General features: G+C 37.9%; 1 protein-coding gene across 10 annotated transcripts in view; it reads right to left on the reverse strand.

Moving 5' to 3' along the window:
* LOC145992025 (uncharacterized) overlaps positions 1–22988 on the reverse strand; it is a 276188-nt gene that overhangs the window by 90286 nt on the left and 162914 nt on the right. The window contains exon 4 of one of the 10 annotated variants that reach the window (XM_083128062.1): positions 4702–5651. The exons of the other annotated variants lie outside the window; for them this stretch is intronic. Coding sequence (XP_082984188.1) covers positions 5342–5651 — 310 coding nt within the window. The 3' untranslated portion in view covers positions 4702–5341. Of the gene's footprint in view, positions 1–4701; positions 5652–22988 lie in introns of those variants that run through there. 10 annotated transcript variants of the gene reach the window in all.

A 22988-nucleotide genomic window follows, 5' to 3' on the forward strand; every position in this document is an offset into this window, starting at 1 on the left:
ACAAAACTTTTTTTTTTAAAAATTGCAGCTGGGTCATCTCTGATTACAAGATGGCCAAGTGTATACACCACTGAATAATACACTATATACGAGGGGGTATCCAAAAGTTTTAATTATCACCATGAAATAAAAAACATAAAATAGTCACTTGCAGTGGTCAAAGTTAGTTCTTCTCCACGTAGTCTCCCTGCAGAGTCACACATTTTTGCAAGCGTTTCTTCACCTGTTTCAAGCCCTCTTTGTAGAAGTCCTCCGATTTGCTCGAAAACCACTGTACCACTTCGAAAATGACATCCTCTCTGTCGTCAAATCGCCGACCACGAAGTGGTTTCTTCATCTCGGGAAAGAGGAAGAAGTCGCTTATCTCAAGATCAGGTAAATAAGGTGGATGGTCCAAAAGTTCATAGCCTGACCGGTGGGCGGCGACAACGGATGCTTGGGCCGTATAGACGGTGCATTGTCGGCCAGGAGACGGATGCCTTTGCTGATCATGCAACGACGTTTTTATTTCAATGCATCACGCAGTTTCTCCAGAAGGTTGCAGTAGTAATCGCTGTTGAGGGTCTCGCCCTTCGGAAGGTAATCGGTTAAGATTACCCCACGGCTATCCCAAAAAACGTACAGCATCACCTTCCCGGCAGATTTCTGGACCTTCACCTTCTTGGGAGGGGGGAGGATGGATGTTTCCACTCCTTGCTCATTTCTTTGGTCTCCGGATCGTAGAGGTATACCCAGCACTCGTCCATAGTGACGAGACGAGCAAAAAAATAGTCTTCATTCCGCTCCAACAGAGTCAAATTCTGCTGGGAAAAGTCGTGGCGAGTTTGCTTTTGAAAAGGTGTCAACAAGCGAGGTACCCAGCGTGCAGACACCTTATTCATGTGCAGCCTCATGAATAATCCTCCACGCACTTCCGTAACTTAGTTCAGTCTCCGACATCACTCTTTCCATGGTCGATCTTCTGTCGTCGAGGATAACGGCCTCCACTTTCTTCACCATGGCAAGATCATTCTTGATTGAGTGTCTACCCGCTCGTGGCTCGTCTGTCAGGGACATGTGACCACTTTGAAAGTTCCTCTTCCACCTCACAACCGTGTCATATGATGGGCTTTCATCCCCATACACAGCTTTCATTTCGTCGTGGATTTGGTGTGCCTTGTTGCCCTTCAAATGGAGGAACTTTATGACACTTTGGGCTTCAATTTTGTTCATTATGCAGGTTGATGTCTTCTACAGCCTGTGGAAAGAAAACTAAGTTCGACAAAGATTTGATATTTGCACAAGTATGCATGGCAATGACACTGATTATGCACAAAAAGTTTCATGTAAATATCTCTATAACTTCTTTATTATAATTAAAACTTTTGGATACCCCCTCGTATGATATGAATTACATATTCTAGTGTGTGCTATGAAAAGGAAAAAGAATGGTGACATATGTTCTTGCTGGTTGGAGCTACATTAACTCTGAAACTGCTCTATGGGTACTAATCAGTACACTGTAGGGAATGTAATCCTGGGATCCTACTTCTTTTCTGTCATTCTGAAATCTAGAAATGCAAGATTCATAGTCTCAGATATCGAAGAGACTATTTGCATTTTGCATTCCAAACATATTTCCCATCTATATCTCTCCATGCTTAGCATAAGCTATATCCCTCTTCCTGGTGATACTTTCTTCAACCATAATTTTACTTATTTCTATTAACATAATATAAGCCATGGCACCACAGTCAGCGAGGGCCAGGGCCTACCTACCAACTGAGGGCCTCAGTCCCACATGCTGAAGTAAGAGCTCATCCAACCAGTTACAAGGTGACATGTGATCAGCAAGATGAACCCCAAGTCATTGTTGTAGGTTTCCGTGACCGGGTTACGCAACTCACTCATACTTCCTCAATATCCTCATGATGGTGGGTGGCCATACAGAGGCCAAAATTGCCAGGAGAAAAGTTATTACTCTTTCCCCAGGAGAATCAAAGCTGCATGCATGCCATAGGCGGAGCCCAAAGCACGATGCCTTAGAACGCATGGCCACGGTGTGGGGCTGACTTAGTTCTACTACAGCTGCATTAACCTTGCCAATACAAGGACAGCAATGCACCTGCTATGCACACATTATAGAGTCTAAACCAATTTCTAAGGAAGGGGTGGATAGGGTATATTTAGCAATAGCAATGGTATCTGGTTAGAAGCTCCATACAAGAGATACAATGATGGACATGCATTTACCATGGGATGCTTTCAGCACAAATCAACTAAATTTTCCAGCTGCTTTGAATGATCAAAACGGAAGACAGAGAGAGGAGGATAAACAATTTGTCATTATGAAAAATTGGGATCGCGGAATTAAGAGTCCCTAGTCCCAAAATCCCAGGATTACTCAATCTACTCAGAAGTGCATTCTCTAGTAAAGCGGTACCGGCCCACGTGGCAGAGTGGTTTGCACATTGCGCTACGATGGCAGGGGTCCTGGGCATGGATGTTTGTGAGTATCCATCCATCAATTTCATCATGTCATCACCATCCCCATCTTCGCAAATTAGCCAAAAGTGGCACAAAAAGTGAAGTAAAATAAAGCAAATCAATCAATCAAGTACAGCAGCATGTCCTCTGGATTATTGGTTACACATTTTTAACAAATTACTAATGAGGATAATACATATATATATCATGATTTATTAGCAATTGAATCCAAATTCATTATACAAAATTTTATCTTTGTAGTAACGTAGTTTCCTAACTAGCCAAATCCATACATCTAATGTTTTATTAATATTATTATCCTATTGACATATTCCCAAAATAATGTATTTTTTCCTTTTATTAGTTACTGTAACATTTCTTCTTTTAATAGTTACTGTAAGTTCTTAGAATGACAATTTTTGGCAATTTTTCACTCCAATTGGCAGACAGGCAGATCAAGATAATGCACCAGCATGTAGTACCCTTTAATTGTTCAAAAAATTATATTTTTGTACCTGTAGTCCTTTCAACAGATATGACATAGTTAAACTCCTTACAAATGGATGGACCAATTGAAAAAAATTTGGACAGTTAAATTGACAATTTAATTTGGTACACAAAGCTTGATTTACTTTTGAGATATTGAAGGTTAAACATGCACTGATTGTTTCAAATTGTTTGACTGCCATAGACAGACAGGCAATAAGATCAATATCCTTTGTATCACATTACTTTAGCATTAGGTAGATGTTTCTGTTCACTGAATTTTATATTTCTGCTTTTAGTAGTTCCTGATAATTTAATAAGAATTGATTAGTTTTGATTGCTCTGACTAGAACAGAAAAATATATAAACCAATTGAGATAATTGATATCACATCATGTTAAAAATTCACACTTTATGAATATTTTTAGAGTTAAATAGTAAACATAATATGCAGAATATTCTTGGGAGTGATGGAAAAAATGACAAAATTTGTAAAACAATTTTTCTCTCTATTTTATATTCTTTACTACACTTTAGACTAGACAAAGAACACAAAAGTCTTGACATAACAGGTATTTATACAGCTAATATAAGCAGGTTGTATGCTCATAATGATGCTCTTCTTGAAAACAGTACTTATATCATCACTTTTTCTGTAGTTTGCACTGCCTTTGTAGATCAGATTGCTGGCACGTGTGGCAGAGTGGTCAGCAAAACATGATATGAAGCCAGAGGTCCCCAAACACTGGTAGTCAGGCAAACTGTTTGTCTCATCTATTTCATCGTCATCATTGTTATTAACTGAAGAGGTGAAAAAAACATTATGAAAAATCAAAATAGAAATAAACAATGTACACTAGATATAATGCAAGCAGATTACTTGCAAACAACTAGAGTACTGCATCGGACCACTTTCGCTCGCTCAAACTCGTTTGAATCTCCCACGCACCGCACTTGTAGTGGAATGATTGGCAACGTCCCGTATTTCAGAGCCTAATAAGCAGCACTTTCAACCTAAAACCCATCCATGGAAGGAAACCACTCTATGCAATTACAATTCTAAATCATAATTCCGTATATTATTATGTAAAACTCAAATACAGCACATATGAAAGTATGCAATATCTACAGACCGAAACGTAAAATGGATACACATGCTGACATACCTGCCTAAGTAATTACAAATATCGTATCACAGTGCAAGAAGTATGTGTACATCATCGTTCATAATCATATTCAGCGAAATAATAAAATGCAGTTATAACATCATTTCAATGTGACAATAATTGTAGAAACATGAAATGTCAGCCTGAGGACTTTCAACCCATAATCATCTATTTATTTTCACATATCTCGGTAAGATACATTTTAACATGGAGATGATGATTATGTTCACTTATTTTTTAATTTCACTTCATACTTTACTTCACGATCCATATTTGAGGGTTCGAGAGTTCAAATGTATTTCGCTCTTTCACTCGTTTTTCGCTCAAGTGGAAGAACTATCAATTATGTATGCCATCTAGCCGCTCGAGTGAAAAACGCTCATTGCAGCACTCTACAAACAACATACTTAAATGTAGACTAACAGTTTATGGCACATCACTGGAAGAAACCATGCAGACTTGTCCTGTTGGCACATCTATTCAGTTAGCATTGAGAAAAACAAAACTGACTTTTGACTGATGTGCAACAACCTCCCCCAAAAGTACATCAGTCACTCTGCTCCTTCTCTCAATACCACACACATACCTTGGATGTAAAAAGAGAAAAAGCATAGAACTTAAAATGGTGCTGGGGTCTATTTCTTCCAATGTTTAGTTTTGTTTTGTACCAATATTTTTTGAAAATGTAATTCAAACTTCAAATACAATGTCAAAGCTAGATCCAGCAAACTAATTATTTTACAGAACAGATACATTTAATACAGATTTTAACAGATACAGGCAATCGAGAAACAGTGTAGCACATGAACTTGGAGAACCATAAACTCACATTCAGAGCCCAACATTCACACATATGCAGTGCAGGAAGAGTTTGCACAATAATTTTAAGTTCCCTACTCTAAGTGTCAATCCTGGTATGGTGGAACTTTCCTGGCATTGTTTTCTTCACTAATTTTAGGCCTGCTCACTCAATTTGCAAATATTCAGATGTTCATATATTCACGTGTAAGATAATTGGAATATTATCTTATTTTATTCATGAAATCCACTCTTGCTACACAGTAGTAATGTAAAATTACACATTTTGAATTATTACGAGGATACGTAGACTCTATAAAAAGTATTCGCTAGTAATGGTCATTAAATATAATCCTATACCATATGATACTGATATCAGTACGAAGTAACATTACAATATTTTCTAATTTGTTCATTCTGTTGAACTAAGTTGCATGTAGCATGTTGTGGCGTTTCATCTCATTTTCAGATTGCAAACATCTTCTGCAAACCTTGCAATAAAATTTATCCGGTGTATGCACTAATAAGTGACGCTGCCAGTTCATTTTATGACTAAAACGCATATTACAAACAGGACAGGCGTAAGGTTTCTCCTTTGTGTGGACTCTAATATGTTCTTTAAGTTTAGAAGGAGTTGCACACATCTTCAAACACCAGGAACAGACATATTTACTGCCTCGTGAGTAGCTTGTTACATTTCCATCCAACGTAACTGCACCTGGTATTCCAACGAAGCTGGAAAGAAAAAAAAAGAACTCTTTAATATTTACTTGTTATTGATATTCTACTCATATCATCAACAGAGTGATAATGTAATATTTACTGATAGTAACAGTCAGTGATCTTCTTCTGGGAAAAAAGTTTCCAGTATTCTTCAGAAATCAGTTTCCAATGGTGAGATAAACTCTAATGATTCCCTCAATCATAAGTTTGTTTGTTTAAGTCCACTTTATGCACAGATAGGCTAATCAGGAGTGGGATCCACACTACCACATGCCTCCAGCAAGTAGCAAACCAGGGACTCATTGATTTCAAGTTGCCACTACATTATAGGAAAGATGCACTTAACCAGTAAATGTACTATGGTATATTCATAAATGATCATGCATTTGCACATATTTATTTATTTATTTATTTTGTTAACACTAACCATTACTAGTTGTTATTTGTTAGAATAATAATAAAAACACTACTAATAGACAGTAATGTACTTTTCTGATAAACTAGTAAAGATTTAGATCAGCATCTGAATGATTTTTTCCCTTTTTAATAAACTGATTAACTAGAGGTCTCCAATGATAAAAAAAAGGCACTTTCAAACCTTCTATACTGGGAGGATAACACTGTAAAAGGCCACATTCACTGAATATTAAGGTTCTTCAAAGAATATAGCATGGAAATACAAAATTTCTTCCATTTGTTGTGACACTACTAGCTGTATTTATTTTCTCATTCATTTTCATTTTTTGCATGCATCTTGTTATGGTTATTCAAATCCTTTTTACAAGATAAAGCTCTTCTGCACACACCACAATAAAATTTCCCCATGTTCATGCTTCAATAAATGATACTGCCAGCTGATCTTTGTACTGTACTTTGCACTGCACTCCATACAGGCATAGGGCTTCTCCCCTGTATGAACCTGAATGTGCACCTTGTACCTAGATGGAACGCCACAAGCTTTTAAACGCCAAGGACAAATGTATCGGCCTAGATGGGATTCAACTCTAAGCAATGGGTGTTGACTAGCTACACCAGCATCTGTAGTACCAATAGCAACAACAATTAGTTTTGCACTCTTGAATGAATGAATGAAAAAAAAGTTTATATTCACGTAGAAATTTTCATAAGTTATACATAGGGGCATGCATATTTCGTTTTTGATGAAAAAACGAAATATGAAAAAACACATTGTAGTGTTAATTTTTCATGTTTTTGAAAGGTGCGAGATGCATTTTGTGACCATGTTTTGTCACGAAATAATGCGAAATGAACTTCAAAAAGCGAAATTAACTCTTAAACACGAAATTTACCATTTATATACCGACGCGACACTTTCTGAAGTCTGAAGTATCCTGTGAGTTATGCAATTCCCATAAAATTGATTAATTCTTCTGTTAATATTGGAGAAGCAAAAATGGACTCCTTTACACAGAAATAAACTTAATACTCTTATAACTACATAAATGTGCTATTAGAAGTGAAATGTTAATTCTGTGGAATAAGTGTAGTTTTTAAATCAAATTTAGGATTATATTCACAATTTTAAAATCAAAATGTCTTTTTATATACCACTTTTCATCCAATTTTTCACCGCTATAACACCGATATTTCATTTTATTTACCACTTTTGAACCCGAAATTGACTCAGTTTTTGTACCGAAATTTTGCTTTTTTATTTACCAAAAATATGTGCCTCTAGTTATATACTACATGGGCTCTTCCATATCTAAATGGAATGCTCTTGCCTTTTTGTGCAATGAGACCCGGTTTCGATTCTTGGTGAGAACCCCCAAAATTTATCTGCAAACTCAGCTCATGAGGGCAATTGGGGAGCTATTTGAAAAGAACTAGCTTTGGTCTGAAAAGCCAGAAAAACAGCAGAGATGGGAGTCAATATGCTAACCACCCAATGGAAAAGCCACTTTTGCAGGCCCTGGCTCTTAGAGGAGTGTTGCACCATGGAGTTAGTTTTAAAAACAACATAAAAAATTATGTTACACATAACACTTGGCATTGATATCATAACATTAAACTTCACAAAAGTCAAAAGATGAACCTTGCTTTACAGTTCCTCATTTTCAGACCAACCTAGGTCCTTCCTCAGGCAATGAAATGCTTCTTTGGAAGACCTTAAGCAAGGTTAAAAGGTAAGGAAAGATTCATTGCAGATAAGAATTTATGCATTAGAAATGATTTTTCATGCTACATGTTGATACCTTTCTTTATTCAATTTCTCTGCATTGCATTCTTCTGTGATGTTTATAGATGTTACAGTACAGAAATTAATAGGAAAATAACATACAAAACTAGACTAAATATATAAAATGAAACTTTCCGTTTCATTAACTACAAGAAATTTGGTGCATAAATCTTTAGAATTACATTATAACATTGAAAAAAAAACTCACTTATTTCATAACATAAAAATAGGAACTCATTCCAAGAAATTATAAAGCAAAAATATATTTTTTGGCCTGAGACAGATTAATCAGTAGTCTATTGGTATTGGCCTAAGGTAAGCCTAACAGGTAATGATGACATATTACCAATTAAATACCTCAATAAATAGCCTATAATTTAGTGCAAGATTCAGCCATTTATAAAATTATTTTTCAAATGTAAAAGTATAAATACGGAGAAACTAAAGTCCATTTTTTTCCACTACGAAGTGGATGTAAACAAAAGCATGTGTTCTAGAGAAAGAAAGTGCAGCCCTATTGGTGGATTCTGGCAGTAGTCCCTCTGCAGACCTTTTGCACCCTGATAGATAGTCCATTCAATGCCGTCTTGAAACTAGAGTAATAATACAGCATTGTATGCTGTTCAAAGCATTTATTAGCCTTATCCTTGCTTATGAATTCATAACCATTCTTTAGTAAAGCACCTACTGTAACATTCACTCATTCAAATTAACTAAATTCCCGCTACTTGTCCGTCACTCTGTGTTGTGCAGTGTTGCAAATTCGCAATATTAAGTAAAGTCTATAATCTTGAAACACCAGACTAGAAGGAATCAGAAAACATGATTTAGACTGACAGTGACTGACATGGGAATCTCTAGATTACACACGTGTTGATGTATATACCACAAACACGCACACACTACTTTCAACTTCATGCATTTTATCTAGAATGGTAAAATCAACACACTGTAAAAGATTGTAGGGAAACCTTTGAGAAAGCCAAAGTGGTTGGTGCAAATACAACCAGTAATGCTTAAAATCGTACGGAATGTTACTTTAGCATTTATTAAATGATCCACCTACGCTTCCTTTCCTTTACTTCCCACATAAAACATGCTCATATTTCAGGAACCTGAATTCCCCCAGCTTGTCAAAGAAAAATGCCAGATGCATACACTGGCAACTGCTTCCAAGCAGGAATTTGTAGAGGGCGGGGACACAAACTTTTGGCATTACAGATGGGCAAACTGTGTCATTCAGTGTTGCTACCCGACCTTTATAGAAACATCGTTACAAATCGGTAATATTCCAAAGATGTTATCGTATCTAATTGCTATATAGCCAATTTCGCAACTACAAAGTTTTATTAATGTTCCAACACGGGTGGACGTATTAAGACCTTTACATATCTTGTATCTAATTCGTAAGGGAAAAAATAACATAGTTGGAGACACTACTTCTCGTGGTCAAGAATCTTCCGAAACACTGTTACCCTCAAGCACACGGCTATTTATAGCTTTCCGCCCCTCGACCCTGCCCTCTTCTCCCTTGCCGTGTGGTGGTTCTCGAGATTTTGAGTAGTGTTTACAGGTTTTAAGTATCATTGAATGTTGATGTGCCTTCAACAGCAAATGTTACAAAACATCTACATTTCAAACTTTGAACAAGTGACGATACCAAAATTGGGTGTTTCCAGAGTATTGTGTTGAATGGTTAACTTCTGAACAGGTGTCTTGAAAACAAGCATTTATGCGGTCCGCAAGGAAATTCAGCCAAACAAAAACGCGGATGGCACATTTTAGGCGATTTTGGACTTGCTGCCGTTAGCAGGAAAGTGGATGTTTTTTTTCCATGAATATGAGTTTGTCTACGCTGGTTAAATTATTGCATGATTCATTTGGTTTATTTTACTTCGCATTTCTGCCACACTTGGCTAATCGCGAGGATGAGGATGAGTGATGATATGGTGAAATTGATGAAATAACACTTACAAAGAACATCCATGCCCAGGCCAAGATTCAAACTCATGATTCCTGGCATCGTAGCGCAGTGATAACCACTCCGCTACAATGGCCAGCTGTGTGAATTCTTCTTACATGGTATATTACCATTGACGAGAACGACATCATTGGTAAGTGTTTACCTTTATTTTATTATATTTTCTTCATCTCTCCTATTTACAAAAGTGTTCATTTTAAAAACTAATATTTGCACATTTTTAAAAGTCACTCTAGTTTCAAAACGTTGTGTAAAATAGTGACACTGAAGCTAACACGTTCGCTGGGAGGGAGGGGCAAGTGCTGGCGAATAGCAAGTGGGTACCGCGCGCATTAATACAAATTTCGGTAACTTATTGGCCACACCTACTTCGTTTTAAAGCTGGAAACAGAATAGAAACAGCAAGTTCCAACGAGGATGGTGGCAGTGGCCTCTGAAATTAATCAAAAAAGAAAAAAAAAACAGCTTCGTGGATAAAAGTGAGTACTAGTTTCTCCGTATTTACCACATCTCTCTTTTCCCAATTATGAATGAAAAAGTAAAAGTATAATTAATAAACCCTGGTATGAAAAGTAAATATGCACTTTCAAACCCATTGCAACCACAGAGTTGAATTGTTAAAAATTTAAATCGTTTTTGGCAAAAATCTAATATTATTAACTACAACATAAAGTTGACCATTTAAAAAAAAATGTAGATTTTTACAAATTAATGCCCAGAAGCAGGGACGTAGCTAGGTTGATCAGTTTGGGGGGGCCCAAACGTAAGATATTTTCTATCAAAGTATTATAAATTAACAAACTATTTATACACCATATAGGCCTATACTGTATACATACTATATATATATAGTCTTGGAAAGGAAAGGAGCAAGGGCCTCTCGGTGGAGCATGGTAGCATCGTTGCCTGGTAATCAAGGGGTTCCGGCTTCGATACCTGGTGGATGCTCATAGTGGTTCGGATCCCACTTTACACTGTAGAACCAGTCCCGATTAGTCTTACTGTGTATAAAATGGACTTAAAACACCACATCAATCAATCAATAAATTGGAAAGGAACATCATTTTCTTTTGTAGACCCCAACAGTCTCGCGAAATCCACAGCCATTATTCGGGAAACTAAATGCAGAATGAACTCATTAACTTAATGGCTGATACAACAAAAACAATGTTATTTAGTCTTTAGATTTGTAAATTTGCTCGAAGAAAATTGAGAAGTAGATAAAACCCTTTTCCGTGGTTTTAGATATAAAGTGCTGGAACCAGGTTTACAAGTATGTGCAAATATGAAATGTGTGCGTAATGAGTTCATGCTAGGTATCTCATGTATATAGTTCATAACTGAATCGAATGCGCTATGTCTTAGTTCAAGGCGACCGCGTTAAACACTATTGTATAGAGCGGTCCCGAGTCTACTATGGCATCTGACTGTTCACTTGGGAAATAATGACGATAAGAAATTTTATGCACACGTCTAATTTCTTAAAATTAATCTTATTTGTGTGTGGAAAACTGAATATATGATGGCACTGGATAAAACAAAGTTCCCACACGCTCAAATGATTACGCTCTCGTATTTGGTTCGGCAGGTTCAACAAGGGGTTCCGGGTTCGATTCCCGATGGAGGCACATAGTAGTTCGGATCTCACTTTAAACTGTAGGTCCAGTACCGATTAGCCTTACTGTGCATAAAGTGGACTTAAAACACCAGTTCAATTCATCAATCAATTGAAAGGTTCAAGGTTCGATCCCTGGTGGTCAGATTTTGATTTCGGAAGGGGCTTATCCCTTATCGGCAGCCGCCATCTGAAGGCGAAAAGTTTGGGGGGAGGAGTAAATGCGCTGAAGATGAATTTCTTGGTATATTACAACTAACCATATACAAGATGTTTAATCCTGTAAATGAAGTAAATTTAATTACTACTACACATAATTAAAATCAGATATTTGTAGGATTTCAGGAAAGGACTGCAGCCCCCGAGCCCCTTCCCTGGGTACGTCCCTGCTTGTATTAGTTCCAAACTTTCTGTGCTGTTCCAACATCTTGAGGACAATTTGGGAAATACTTGAAAGCGATGTGGAAGAAAATTCTGCTCTCGAAACTATGGGACTCGATGTGATGACTACGCGCAACCGAATGAAAGAACTCTTCGCAGGCCTTGTCCCTCAATATCAATTTTACTGACTAATTGTAAGTTTTTCTCGACCTCCTCGATGACGCAGTGGTAGCGTCGCCGCCATTTTACTGACTAATTGTAAGTTTTTCTCGACCTCCTCGATGACGCAGTGGTAGCGTCGCCGCCTTGTAATCAAGGGGTCCCGGGTTCGATACCCGGTGCAGGCACATAGTGGCTCGGGTCCCCGATTAGCCTTACTGTGCATAAAGTGGACTTAAAACACGAACTCGATAATTGGAAGGTTTTAGAAGAACTAAACATGGCTTTTTATGCATCGTACAATTTTGCTTCTTTTCACCCTACTTTTACAGTTTTTCTTCCTAAGAATTCCACTGAGTATAACACGCTACGAAACCAGAGGTCCAAGGTTCGGACCTTGGACAAGTATGGTTGTATCATGTCTGTCCCATCGCCATTCCTTCGGCTTATCATTCATCCTCATCATTGCATTTAATCCAAGAGGTAGAAAAGCGGCGTAATATAGAAATATATAAATGATTGATTTGGTTTATTTTACTTCGCTTTTCTGACACTTTTTGGCTAATCGTGAAGATGAAGATGACAATGAGTGATGTGAAATTGATGAGAGGACCATCGTAAAGAACACACACGCCCAGTTCGGGATTCGAACCCAGGACCCCTGGTATCGTAGTGCACCTTGTTATCCACTGCACAACAAATAGAAACAGAAAATGCTTGATAAGTAATTTTCTTCTCCATAACTCATGATTATATTATATAAGTATTATTCGCTGTATGACTAGGGATTAATTATATTTGTATGTCTAGCCAACCTTGCCCCGCATTTGCAGGTGGAGGCTAAATGAAGAAAAATCACAGAAAGTCAGAAAGATATACAAATTTTGTAACATAATACTTATAGAGCATGCAGACGGCTGTAAATAAAATTGCTAAATACCTAGTTTTCTCCCTTAATTGAAACGTGGTTTATTCTTCATTATACATGAGATCAGCCACCCTGGAAGTAGAATCCAGGATCTTGCGTGGTAGTCAGACTCTTTTAGAACTCAATACTGTAAGTTGGACATTTGGTCGATCAGTCGATCCTGATCCATTGTTTCCAGAGGAAGACAATCTGGCAGTTTCTCATTCGACATTTTACTCGCGATGTAGGAAGACGAGATCACAAACACTTTGTGATTCTATCTTCTCGCGTTTACAGAAGTTAACTACCGATCAGACCACAAACCCATACTTCAAACTATTTGACAGATATCAATTGTTCACCAAATCAACAGATGAACCGACCGCTTCGATATTTCTCTGAATTTTCAGAAAGTGGCCTTTTCCTCCTTTGCAGAGCAGGTCATTAGCAGGAGGGTTGAGTGCATGTGAGAAGAACCGCAATGTCATTCATTCCCGCGCCGAAAAAGGGACAAGCAATAGAATTCTGTTCTTGGAATTTGAAACGCATGGGGATATCTTTTCTGAACCATAAAATAATTAACCCAGAAAGTTCTACCCACCCGCAGCTAAATCTTCCCGTTTGTGTCGTTCTTTCGGTGCCCATGGTGCCAGTGCAGCGCCAGATGAAGAGAAAGTGCAGGTTTTGGGGGGATCCTGGATCTGGTGTGCAGCAGGGAGGAAAAGAGCATTTTCAATAGGTGTCAGACTTCCCTGACCGGGGCGAACCACAAAACCATTAACTGCATCCTTTGCTATCTGTTAATACATCTGTTTGTGTTCAACAAGAAAGAAAGAGGGAAATAAGAAAGAAATGCCTTGCTTGTGTTCGTGCTACTGAAAATTGAAGAAGTGTTTCAAACTGCATGCAAAATTTACTGAAGAATAATTTTGCAATATTTGTCATCAAAGTAAAATTTCCAGCAAATACAGAACAGTTTCCCGGGGCCACGTGGACGTTTGCCGGGGCTGGTGCCCCCGCGTGCCCCCCCCTAACGACGTCCCTGCCCAGAAGTTACTATCAAATTAAGTCATGGTTGATTGATACTCAACTTGTTAATTTTGACATGTTCTATATTGTAGAGTATTGCAAAAGTATGATACAAGGTGGTTATAATTAAAGTGACGGTGTTCAGAGTGGAACAGCACGGGCTGTAATGAGAGTAGCAGTCTGAAACTTCGTAGATATGCTAATGAAGCAATGCGCTCGCGAATTATATAAAAAAAAAAAAAAAAAAAAAAAAAAAAAAAAAAAAAAAAAAAAAAAATAGTTCCAATTCTCGCCACCAGGATAAAAAAGGGCGCTGTAAGCAGTCAAAACGTGGTATAGTTACAGGAAAAACACTATAAATCGCAGAAAACAATACTCTTTGTAATAAAATATCGCTACAATTTCACTATTCGAATTACATGAACATTACTAAAGGAAAAAGCAACAAGCGTCACCAACCACAATCAGGGAGCTCACACAATGGTTAGTCAATGTCACCGACTTTGACGTCAGAGTTACGGAAAATTCCACGTTTTGACTGCTTACAGTGCCATTTTTTACCCTGGTGGCGAGAATTGGAACTATTTTTTTTTTTGCATAATTCGCGAGCGCATTGCTTCATTAGCATATCTACGAAGTTTCAGACTGCTACTCTCATTACAGCCCGTGCTGTACCACTGTGAACACCGTCACTTTAATTATAACCACCTGGTACATACGACAACACACATATAGCATCACACCAAATATAAAATAAATTTTGATCACAGTAATTCTATACAATTTAGGTAACCATAATTTATGTAAGAAAACTCCCACAAAATTCAAAATTGAAAAGCTGCATAGGATCAGTAAACCAGTTAGAGAAAAATATTTATATTGTGATTTATTTACAAAGAACAAATTCAAATACTGTGATGCAAAAAACACTTCTTACTAGTAATAAAAACATATAATTTTCATTTTAATTGTTTGTTGAACATTTATTAAAATATAGTTTCTGAGTGTTCATGAAAACAAATTTGGTATTTGTCACAAATAATTTGTTTTTCCTATATCTTCTGCATGGATGATATCATGTTGTCTCAACTCATCTTCTGATGACAAACTTCTCTTACACATTTTACAATAAAATCTATCAGGTGCATGCAGTTTTAAGTGACGCTGCCAATTTCTTTTTAGGCTGAAAGATCTATCACACCCTGGACATGAATAAGGCTTCTCCTTAGTATGTACTCTTATATGTTCCTTAAGTTTGCCAGAGGAAGGACATTGCTTTGAGCACCAGGAACAGATGTATTTGCTTCGTAGTGAGTTTTCCAGGAAAGAAATTTGGTATTCTTTCAGTTCACTGTTACCAAATCTGGAAAGAAATGACAAATATTAAATTAAATGTTAACATGTATAGTTTTAAGGTGAAAGATGTGGCAAGTTCTCTAGTCACTAGGAATTTAAAGGCAAAAGAGTCAATTCCAGTACAAGTATTCAAAGAAAATTCTACAGTAAAATTACTGGATCTAAATTAAAATAAACACATACCTGGAACTATTCTTAGGAAAAAAATTGTTGTTTTTATTTACTAAATAAATGCCTTCATTGAGACTGCAATTGTAAAACAGGGTTTTTGAAATATAGCTAAAAGGGATGAGGGGGGGGGGGATGACAATATGCAGTGCGTGTGTTTATAATCTGTTACTTCCAAATCACTAGATGCCTTTCGTCTTCTACTTGTACATCTTATTAATCTCCCTGTTTTACAATTTTATTCCTGCTAAATACTTCAATTTTTAGAAGCCTGAAACATACCATTTGTCTGCAGAAGACAAGACTAGATCAAAAGGATGAATCTACATATGATAAGAGGACATACGTAGGTAGAAACATGCATAATGCTGTAGATTTGGGATCAATATTTTGTTTGTATAAGTTGAGTTGTTTTGTATATTATTGCTCACTTTATTGTGTTTGTGATGGCATTTACAAACTCTTAACTCCCCTCTTGACATATTTTGCCAGTGATGTTACTGTGTCAATGTTGCTTCAGCAGCAGATGCTTTTCACAGAACTTCTTTCTCTTATTCGTTCCACCCCTATTTTACCACAAGACTCATCCAGTTGGTGTATATGCACTTGCATTAATGGTTCCGACTAAGGCAGACAGACTACAGTACTTGTTTCTTAATAGGGACTCTATTGTTATGTTACCATTTCACGTGATGATTAAATTAAGCCAAACTAGGAACGTTTTGAATCTCAGGCAGTACAATGATACACTATCCAAGTCCCGGCTGAGTCTTCATTCCTTGCACAGAATCTATGATATAAAGGTTAGTCAGCGGAAAACAGGTCACCTCATATATCTCGATGTGTAGATGCTGTGGCTCAACGAAAACTCCTGCCAATGGAAGGGGTTTCCTTTGTCGCCCAGTAGATGTCAGTCGTGATGCAGGATTGCGTGAAGCAGTGCGAGTGTGAACCATATGAAATGCAGACGTGCAGGGACTTGCCGTCCGGCATGTCATGGAGGTCAGTAAGGAAGAGCAGCAAGCAGTCGTGCATTTCCTGATGGAAGAAGGCGGTAGTACGAGAGTTCACCGTTGAATGACAGCAGTGTACAGGGAACATTGTTTATCTCTGTTGCGGGTGCGGGTGCAAGAGTGGAGTCGAAGGTTTTGCGAAGGAAGAATGTCACTGCAGGATGATCCACGACCTGGACCATCTGTCACTGTTACAAATGATGACCTCATCCAATGTGTGAATGACATCATTCAACAGGATAGATGGTGTACAGAGGTTGTTTCCAATCTATGGTGACGATTTCAAACTGCATCTACTTTAAGAGAAACCATGTCGCCACCATCGAGAGTGCTCTATTTGGTGTCCCTGCATCTTGGCAATTGCCCGACAGTGAAGTTTCCACTGTAGGAGACTGCCACAAAGTGTAGTCATGCCCAGCCTCAACCACTCCTCCTGACAGGCTTTCCATAGCCCTTCAATGGTGCAGGGTCTCTTGTGAGACAAGACTCGTTTCAATAGGCTGAAGGTGCAAAAGTCCATCGGTGAGGCATCAGGTGACTTCACTGGAATGTCTGTGAAACGAATGGCACAAATTCCAGTTTCATCTGCCATTTCTTGTAGGAAGAGGCGGGTTGAGCGAGATGTGTGACTTGACACCTTGTTTTGAGCTTATGAACACGACCCTTGCATCGCTTTTCCAAACCCAAATTGCGGTGAATCATGGCATGCACTGTCTTCAGTGATGTTTGTAGCCGGTTCGCGATACTTCTCTGTGTGGCTGGATTCTCCCTGATGACCAGCGCCCAGATGTCCTGAATTGTAGCTGGTGTGCGGCTAGTGGCAGGCCGGGGGTTGGCCTGTTTCTGCCACATAGGAATCATCCCACACCTCACCTCACCTGCCCCTTTCAACACCCATGATATGCCATTTTTGGACACAGTGAATCCATGCTCCTTGCACAGTTTTATAATGGCACTATCACTGTAGTTTACGTCGGATACACTCCCAATATGCACTGATTTTTGGCGGGATTCTTCCCGATACGCACTGGCCACACCTGTCACGCACAGTCAACGGTCCAACGTGCCCACACGACTGGCAGTTTCGTTCTCTTCCCGCTTGGTGGTGCTGCAAGAGGTGTTCAATTTTGTCACCATAGATCGGAAACAACTTCTGTACAGTGGAACACGTTACACAGACCGCAGCAAAAATTCATGGCACAGTGAAACACCACCTCCAGTATCGGAAGGTGTGGCACAGTGCGTTCCCCACAATCTGACCACAGAACAAAAGCTGTTTCGCATGAGAATGGCACTAGAGATGGTACTACCATGCAACCAGGAAGGCAGTGATTTCCTTTGTCGAACTGTCACTGGGGATGAATCCACGTGCCATTTGTATGAACCGGAAACCAAGCGGCAAAGTCAGCAGTGGAAGCACCCCCAGTGACCACCACCAAAGAAATCGAAGGCTATGCAGAGTTCCCACGGTCACATGCTCGACAAATTGTTCTTTTACTACAAGGGGCCCCTGCTTAACGAATTTTGTGAGTAAAGTGCAACTGTTACTGGCATGTGATGTACAGAAACTTTGACGTGCCTGCGTTAGGCCATCAATTCCAAGAGACCAGGTTTGCTGTCATCCGGGGTGGTGTTGTTGCATGATAATGAACGTTCGCATACGGCCAATGTTGTCCAGGACTTGTTACACAGATTTCGGTGGGAAACACTCTAGCACTCACCTTATATCCCAGACATGTCCCCGTGCGATTGGTGAGCTAAAACGAGCACTGTGTTGTTGCCACTTCAACTCGGATGCTGAGGTGAAGGATGAAGTGAGTGATTCGTTGTTGCAGCAACTACCCACCTTCTACAGTTATAGGTGAACATTGTATAAACTCATCAAAGGATGCAACTTTGATCAGGAATGAAACCTGGTTTCCAACAATAGTGTAACTGAAAAACAGGTGAAGCCCAGACTGTCTTGGCATTTCAGAGACATGAGTTTGAGTCTTTGCCAAGTTTACAAGAGTACACCTAAAGCATGTGGGGTAAAAAAAAGCAAGAAAAAAAAAAGCTACAAGACTTATAAATCTTAGACAAGAAAAATAGTTTCTATGTAATTGGGTTAAGATAGGGCCAAGTTATGTTCTTACTAGCCAATAATGTCAAATTAGTATTTCAATTAATTTGTACACATTTCTGTAAATACCAAATATAATATATTTTCCAATTATAAAATTCATCAAAACTATGGCTACACACATTAATTCAAAAGATGAATCCACGTAAATGTTTGCCATTTTACATCACCCATGTACACCTCTGATACAAGGGGTTCAAGGTTTGATTCATAATGAAAGTACCAAAACATGAGTGATGACCGATCATCATGAAGACAATGAATAGCAGTGTACTCTTATCTAGAAAGCTAGAAAAACAGGTGATTACACACATCTTAATAGAAAAATTTGGTAACTTTTGGATGTTTAAAGGTCTTTCCACTTCAGAGTTTAATTTAGTTTTACTTTATATCATATTATTGGCACACTCAAGGACATTCATTACTTACAGAGGTCAATGAACTGTTGAAACTCTGCATGTAACATTAGCAATCGTATATATCAGTATTAGCAAAACTCTTACATCATCGCTAATGTTCTTAATTACTATATAATGTTGACCATATAAAAAAAAATCAGACTTTTAAAAATGTAAGCTTATTTTATTATTACTTAATGATTAAATTTTGGCATATTCTACAATGTACTATTACTGAAATATAATACATAAAATTACACACACATATAGAGTATTACACCACGTAATCTTCTTTCAACATGTGCAAACATACGCGTAAATGATAATTGATCACAGTAATTGTATATTTATTTGTGTCCAATTAAAAAAGTTTCAAACCTAAAATCAAAATTGAGAGTCAATATAGAATATAATTAAAAGAAGCACATTTATTTTGTGATTCATTTACCATGAAAAATTGCAAATATACATTTCACTAGTAAAAAAATAATTATTGTAAGATACAATTTTGTTCAACATCTATTAAAATACAAGTTCAGAGTGCAAATATTCTGAAAATTAATTTGATTTTCCTCTATTTCCTGCATGAAGCATATCATGTTGTTTCAACTCTTCTTCACATGACAAATTTCTCATGCAAGTTTTGCAATAAAATCTATCTCGTGCATGCAGTACTAAGTGGCGCTTCATACTATCTTTACGACTGAATGGTCTATTGCACACAGGGCATGCATAAGGCTTCTCCTTTGTATGAACTCTAACATGTTCCTTAAGTCTGCATGCAGCGTAGAATTCCTTTAAGCACCAGGAACAGATGAATTTACTTCCAAGTGAGTTTTCTGGCAAGCATGTTTGCACCTCGTCCAGTTCAATATTGAGAGATCTGAAAATAAACAACAAATACGAAATAAAATTATAATGTACATACCTCTCAAGTGATAAGATATGGCAAGTGTTTACTCACTAGGAATTTATGTAAAGGCAACAGAATCCATTGCAGTGTCGCAAAATATTTAAGCCTAATTTATTTTCAGATAGACTAGGCAGAACTGTGCTAACAGTTTGAAGAGGGATGAAATCATTGTGCTAAGTGCATCCACCAGGGATCTAACCTGGGACCACTTAACTACAATGAAAGACATTACAATGCCATCAGGTTGGCATTGGTTGAAGATAAATCTACACAATCCGTAATGAGGCTAAGCCAGTATTAGTTGTAAAGCTAAGTAGCTGGGTAATCACACATTGTCCAATAGACCCAATAAACCAATGTATCACTACCAGCTGATATACATAATATAAGTACAGGGTGTCCCACGAACGGCACAACTGGGAATTAAGAGTGGCGTTACTTTGTAACTGAAATCTGTACATACATAAGTCATATACCAAATGTTAGCCCTCCCCAAGTAGATATTTTTAAACATAGAAACAACAAACGGGGTGCAGTGTTGTTCATGGAGTGTTGCCAAATGTAAGTGAAAGTGTAAATTTATTTTTCCACAAAGCATGGAAAATTGCATGTCAAACATTTGTATGGAAATTTGCACGTCAATTTCCACCTTGGGTAGGTGGACTATTTCGCCATCTATAGTTCAGAGAAGAAAACCGATCGTTTTCGCATATAGCCAATCCTAAAATGCCTCGTAAAGGCGTACCGGTCCAAATGGGTGTTTTAAAAAAATTATGAGATACAGTGGCAACACTGTTGATGTTTGAAGGCAACAAAAGGTGTGTTTAGTGATGGTCTATGACATGGAAATACTGGAAACAGGAAAAAAAGAAAATGAAAATTATGGTGAAAAAAGTGTTACTTACCTACTCCTCGCAACCATGCAATGCGTGTAACAGGCAGTGTAGCTTTACAAAAGATGTTAAAAATGACAACCATTTTCCCTGAGGCATTCATCAACACGTTTTATCATGTTGGAAGCAACTTTATGCAAGGTTGATTGGTTTATATTGTTAATGGCTGTGCAAATGTTTATTCTTAGATCATCAAGTGTTCTGGGGTTATTAATGTAAACTGTTTGTTTCAAATAACCCAATAGAAAAAATCTGCAGACGTCAGATCCGGGGAGCGACTGGGCCATAAGTTTTTGCTTATAATGTGATCGTCAAAAAACTCTGCCAACATGTCTAAAGTTTCATTAGACGTGTGACATGTTGCGGAGTCTTGTTGAAACCAACAATCACGTTCATCACATTCCAACAGAGAAATAAACTGGGTGATAAGGTCACGATAAACTATTCCGTCAACTGTTGTGTTGAAAAAGAATGGACCGATTATTTTTCTCCACGAAATCGCGCACCACACACCGATCTTTTGTGGATGAAGTGATTGTTAATGTAACAAATGGGGATTGTTACTTGACCAGTGTCGAGAATTTTGACTTTTGACATATCCATTTAAGTGGAACCATGCTTCATCCGTGAAAAAAACCTTATCCAAAATATTCACACCATTGTCTCTAATAAAATTTCTAAAGCACTGGCAGTATCTTACACGTGCACCTTTGCTTCCTTCAGTTCTTGCACAGCATGTACCTTAAATGAACGTAGGTTCAATTGTTTTAATGCTCGGTGAGTTGTTGTTTTTGATACACTTGCCTGTGCAGCAAGTTTACGAACAGATTTCCTGGGAGATTGTGATATTCTCTGATCCACATCCTGCAGCACACCTTGTGTCAAAACTGGTGGTTGTCTGTGGTAGGGTTTGTCATTAACTAATCCTGTTTCACGAAATCTGGAAACAAGTCGATATATCGTCGAATTTTCTGGAACACTGTTATTCGGATATTTCTCATGAAACACAGTTTTTACACTAGTGTACGATTTTGAACAAAAATAATGTTCCACAACGAACACCCTCTCTTCCAAAGAGTACTTCATTTCACAGAACAATTCTAATCTTCCCCTACGAACAATGTGAAATGCATGGCTCAAACAGTTCCAAGTACACAACTAACTGATTCTTTTGTTCTCGTTCGGTGGGCGCTCTTATCGCATTGCATCGTTGCCAGGAGTAGGTAAGTAACACTTTTTTCACCATAATTTTCATTTTCTTTTTTTACTGTTTCCAGTATTTCCATGTCATAGACCATCACTAAACACACCTTTTGTTGCCTTCAAACATCAACAGTGTTGCCACTGTACCTCATATATTTTTTAAAACACCCATTTGGACCGGTGCACCTTTACGAGGCATTTCAGGATTGGCTATACGCGAAAACGATCGGTTTTCTTCTCTGAACTATAGATGGCGAAATAGTCCACCTACCCAAGGTGGAAATTGACGTGCAAATTTCCGTACGAATGTTTGACATGCAATTTTCCATGCTTTGTGGAAAAATAAATTTACACTTTCACTTACATTTGGCAACACTCCATGAACAACACTGCACCCCGTTTGCTGTTTCTATGTTTAAAAATATCTACTTGGAGAGGGCTAACATTTGGTATATGACTTATGTATGTACAGGTTTCGGTTACAAAGTAACGCCACTCTTAATTCCCAGTTGCGCCGTTCATGGGACACCCTGTATATGAAGACATCAGTTTGGAGTTAATTACTGTTATGGCCAATACTTGTCAAAATGTTGATTCACAAATTCATGAATTTTAAATATTCTGGAAATTATATATTCATTAATAGTAAACCAAGTGTGACAAAAGGAATTTTAAAGCTGTTTTAAAGTAAAATTAAAATAATTATCTCAAGGAGTAACGGTGGTCGAGTCATAGGGTGCCATGCATGAGTCCTGGGTTTGATTCCCTGGGCAAATGATCTCTACAGGGCAAAAAGGATAACTGTACCAGCTTCCACACATTCTATGTTGAGTCACATGGATGATGTTGCCGATTCACTCACATCATCTGCTTCATAGGAGAAGCTATCAAGAAAGTTATGGCATTCCAGTAAGGAATAAACTGTAACATTCAGAGGCCATTGACATTATCGACAGCTTTGGCAACAGAGATGACAGTTTCCACAACATGGTTTGTTTTCACTGACACAAC

This window comes from Lepisma saccharinum, chromosome 9 (genome assembly GCF_977018435.1).
Source record: "Lepisma saccharinum chromosome 9, izLepSacc3.1, whole genome shotgun sequence".
In the NCBI taxonomy this organism is placed as follows: Eukaryota; Metazoa; Arthropoda; class Insecta; order Zygentoma; family Lepismatidae; genus Lepisma; species Lepisma saccharinum.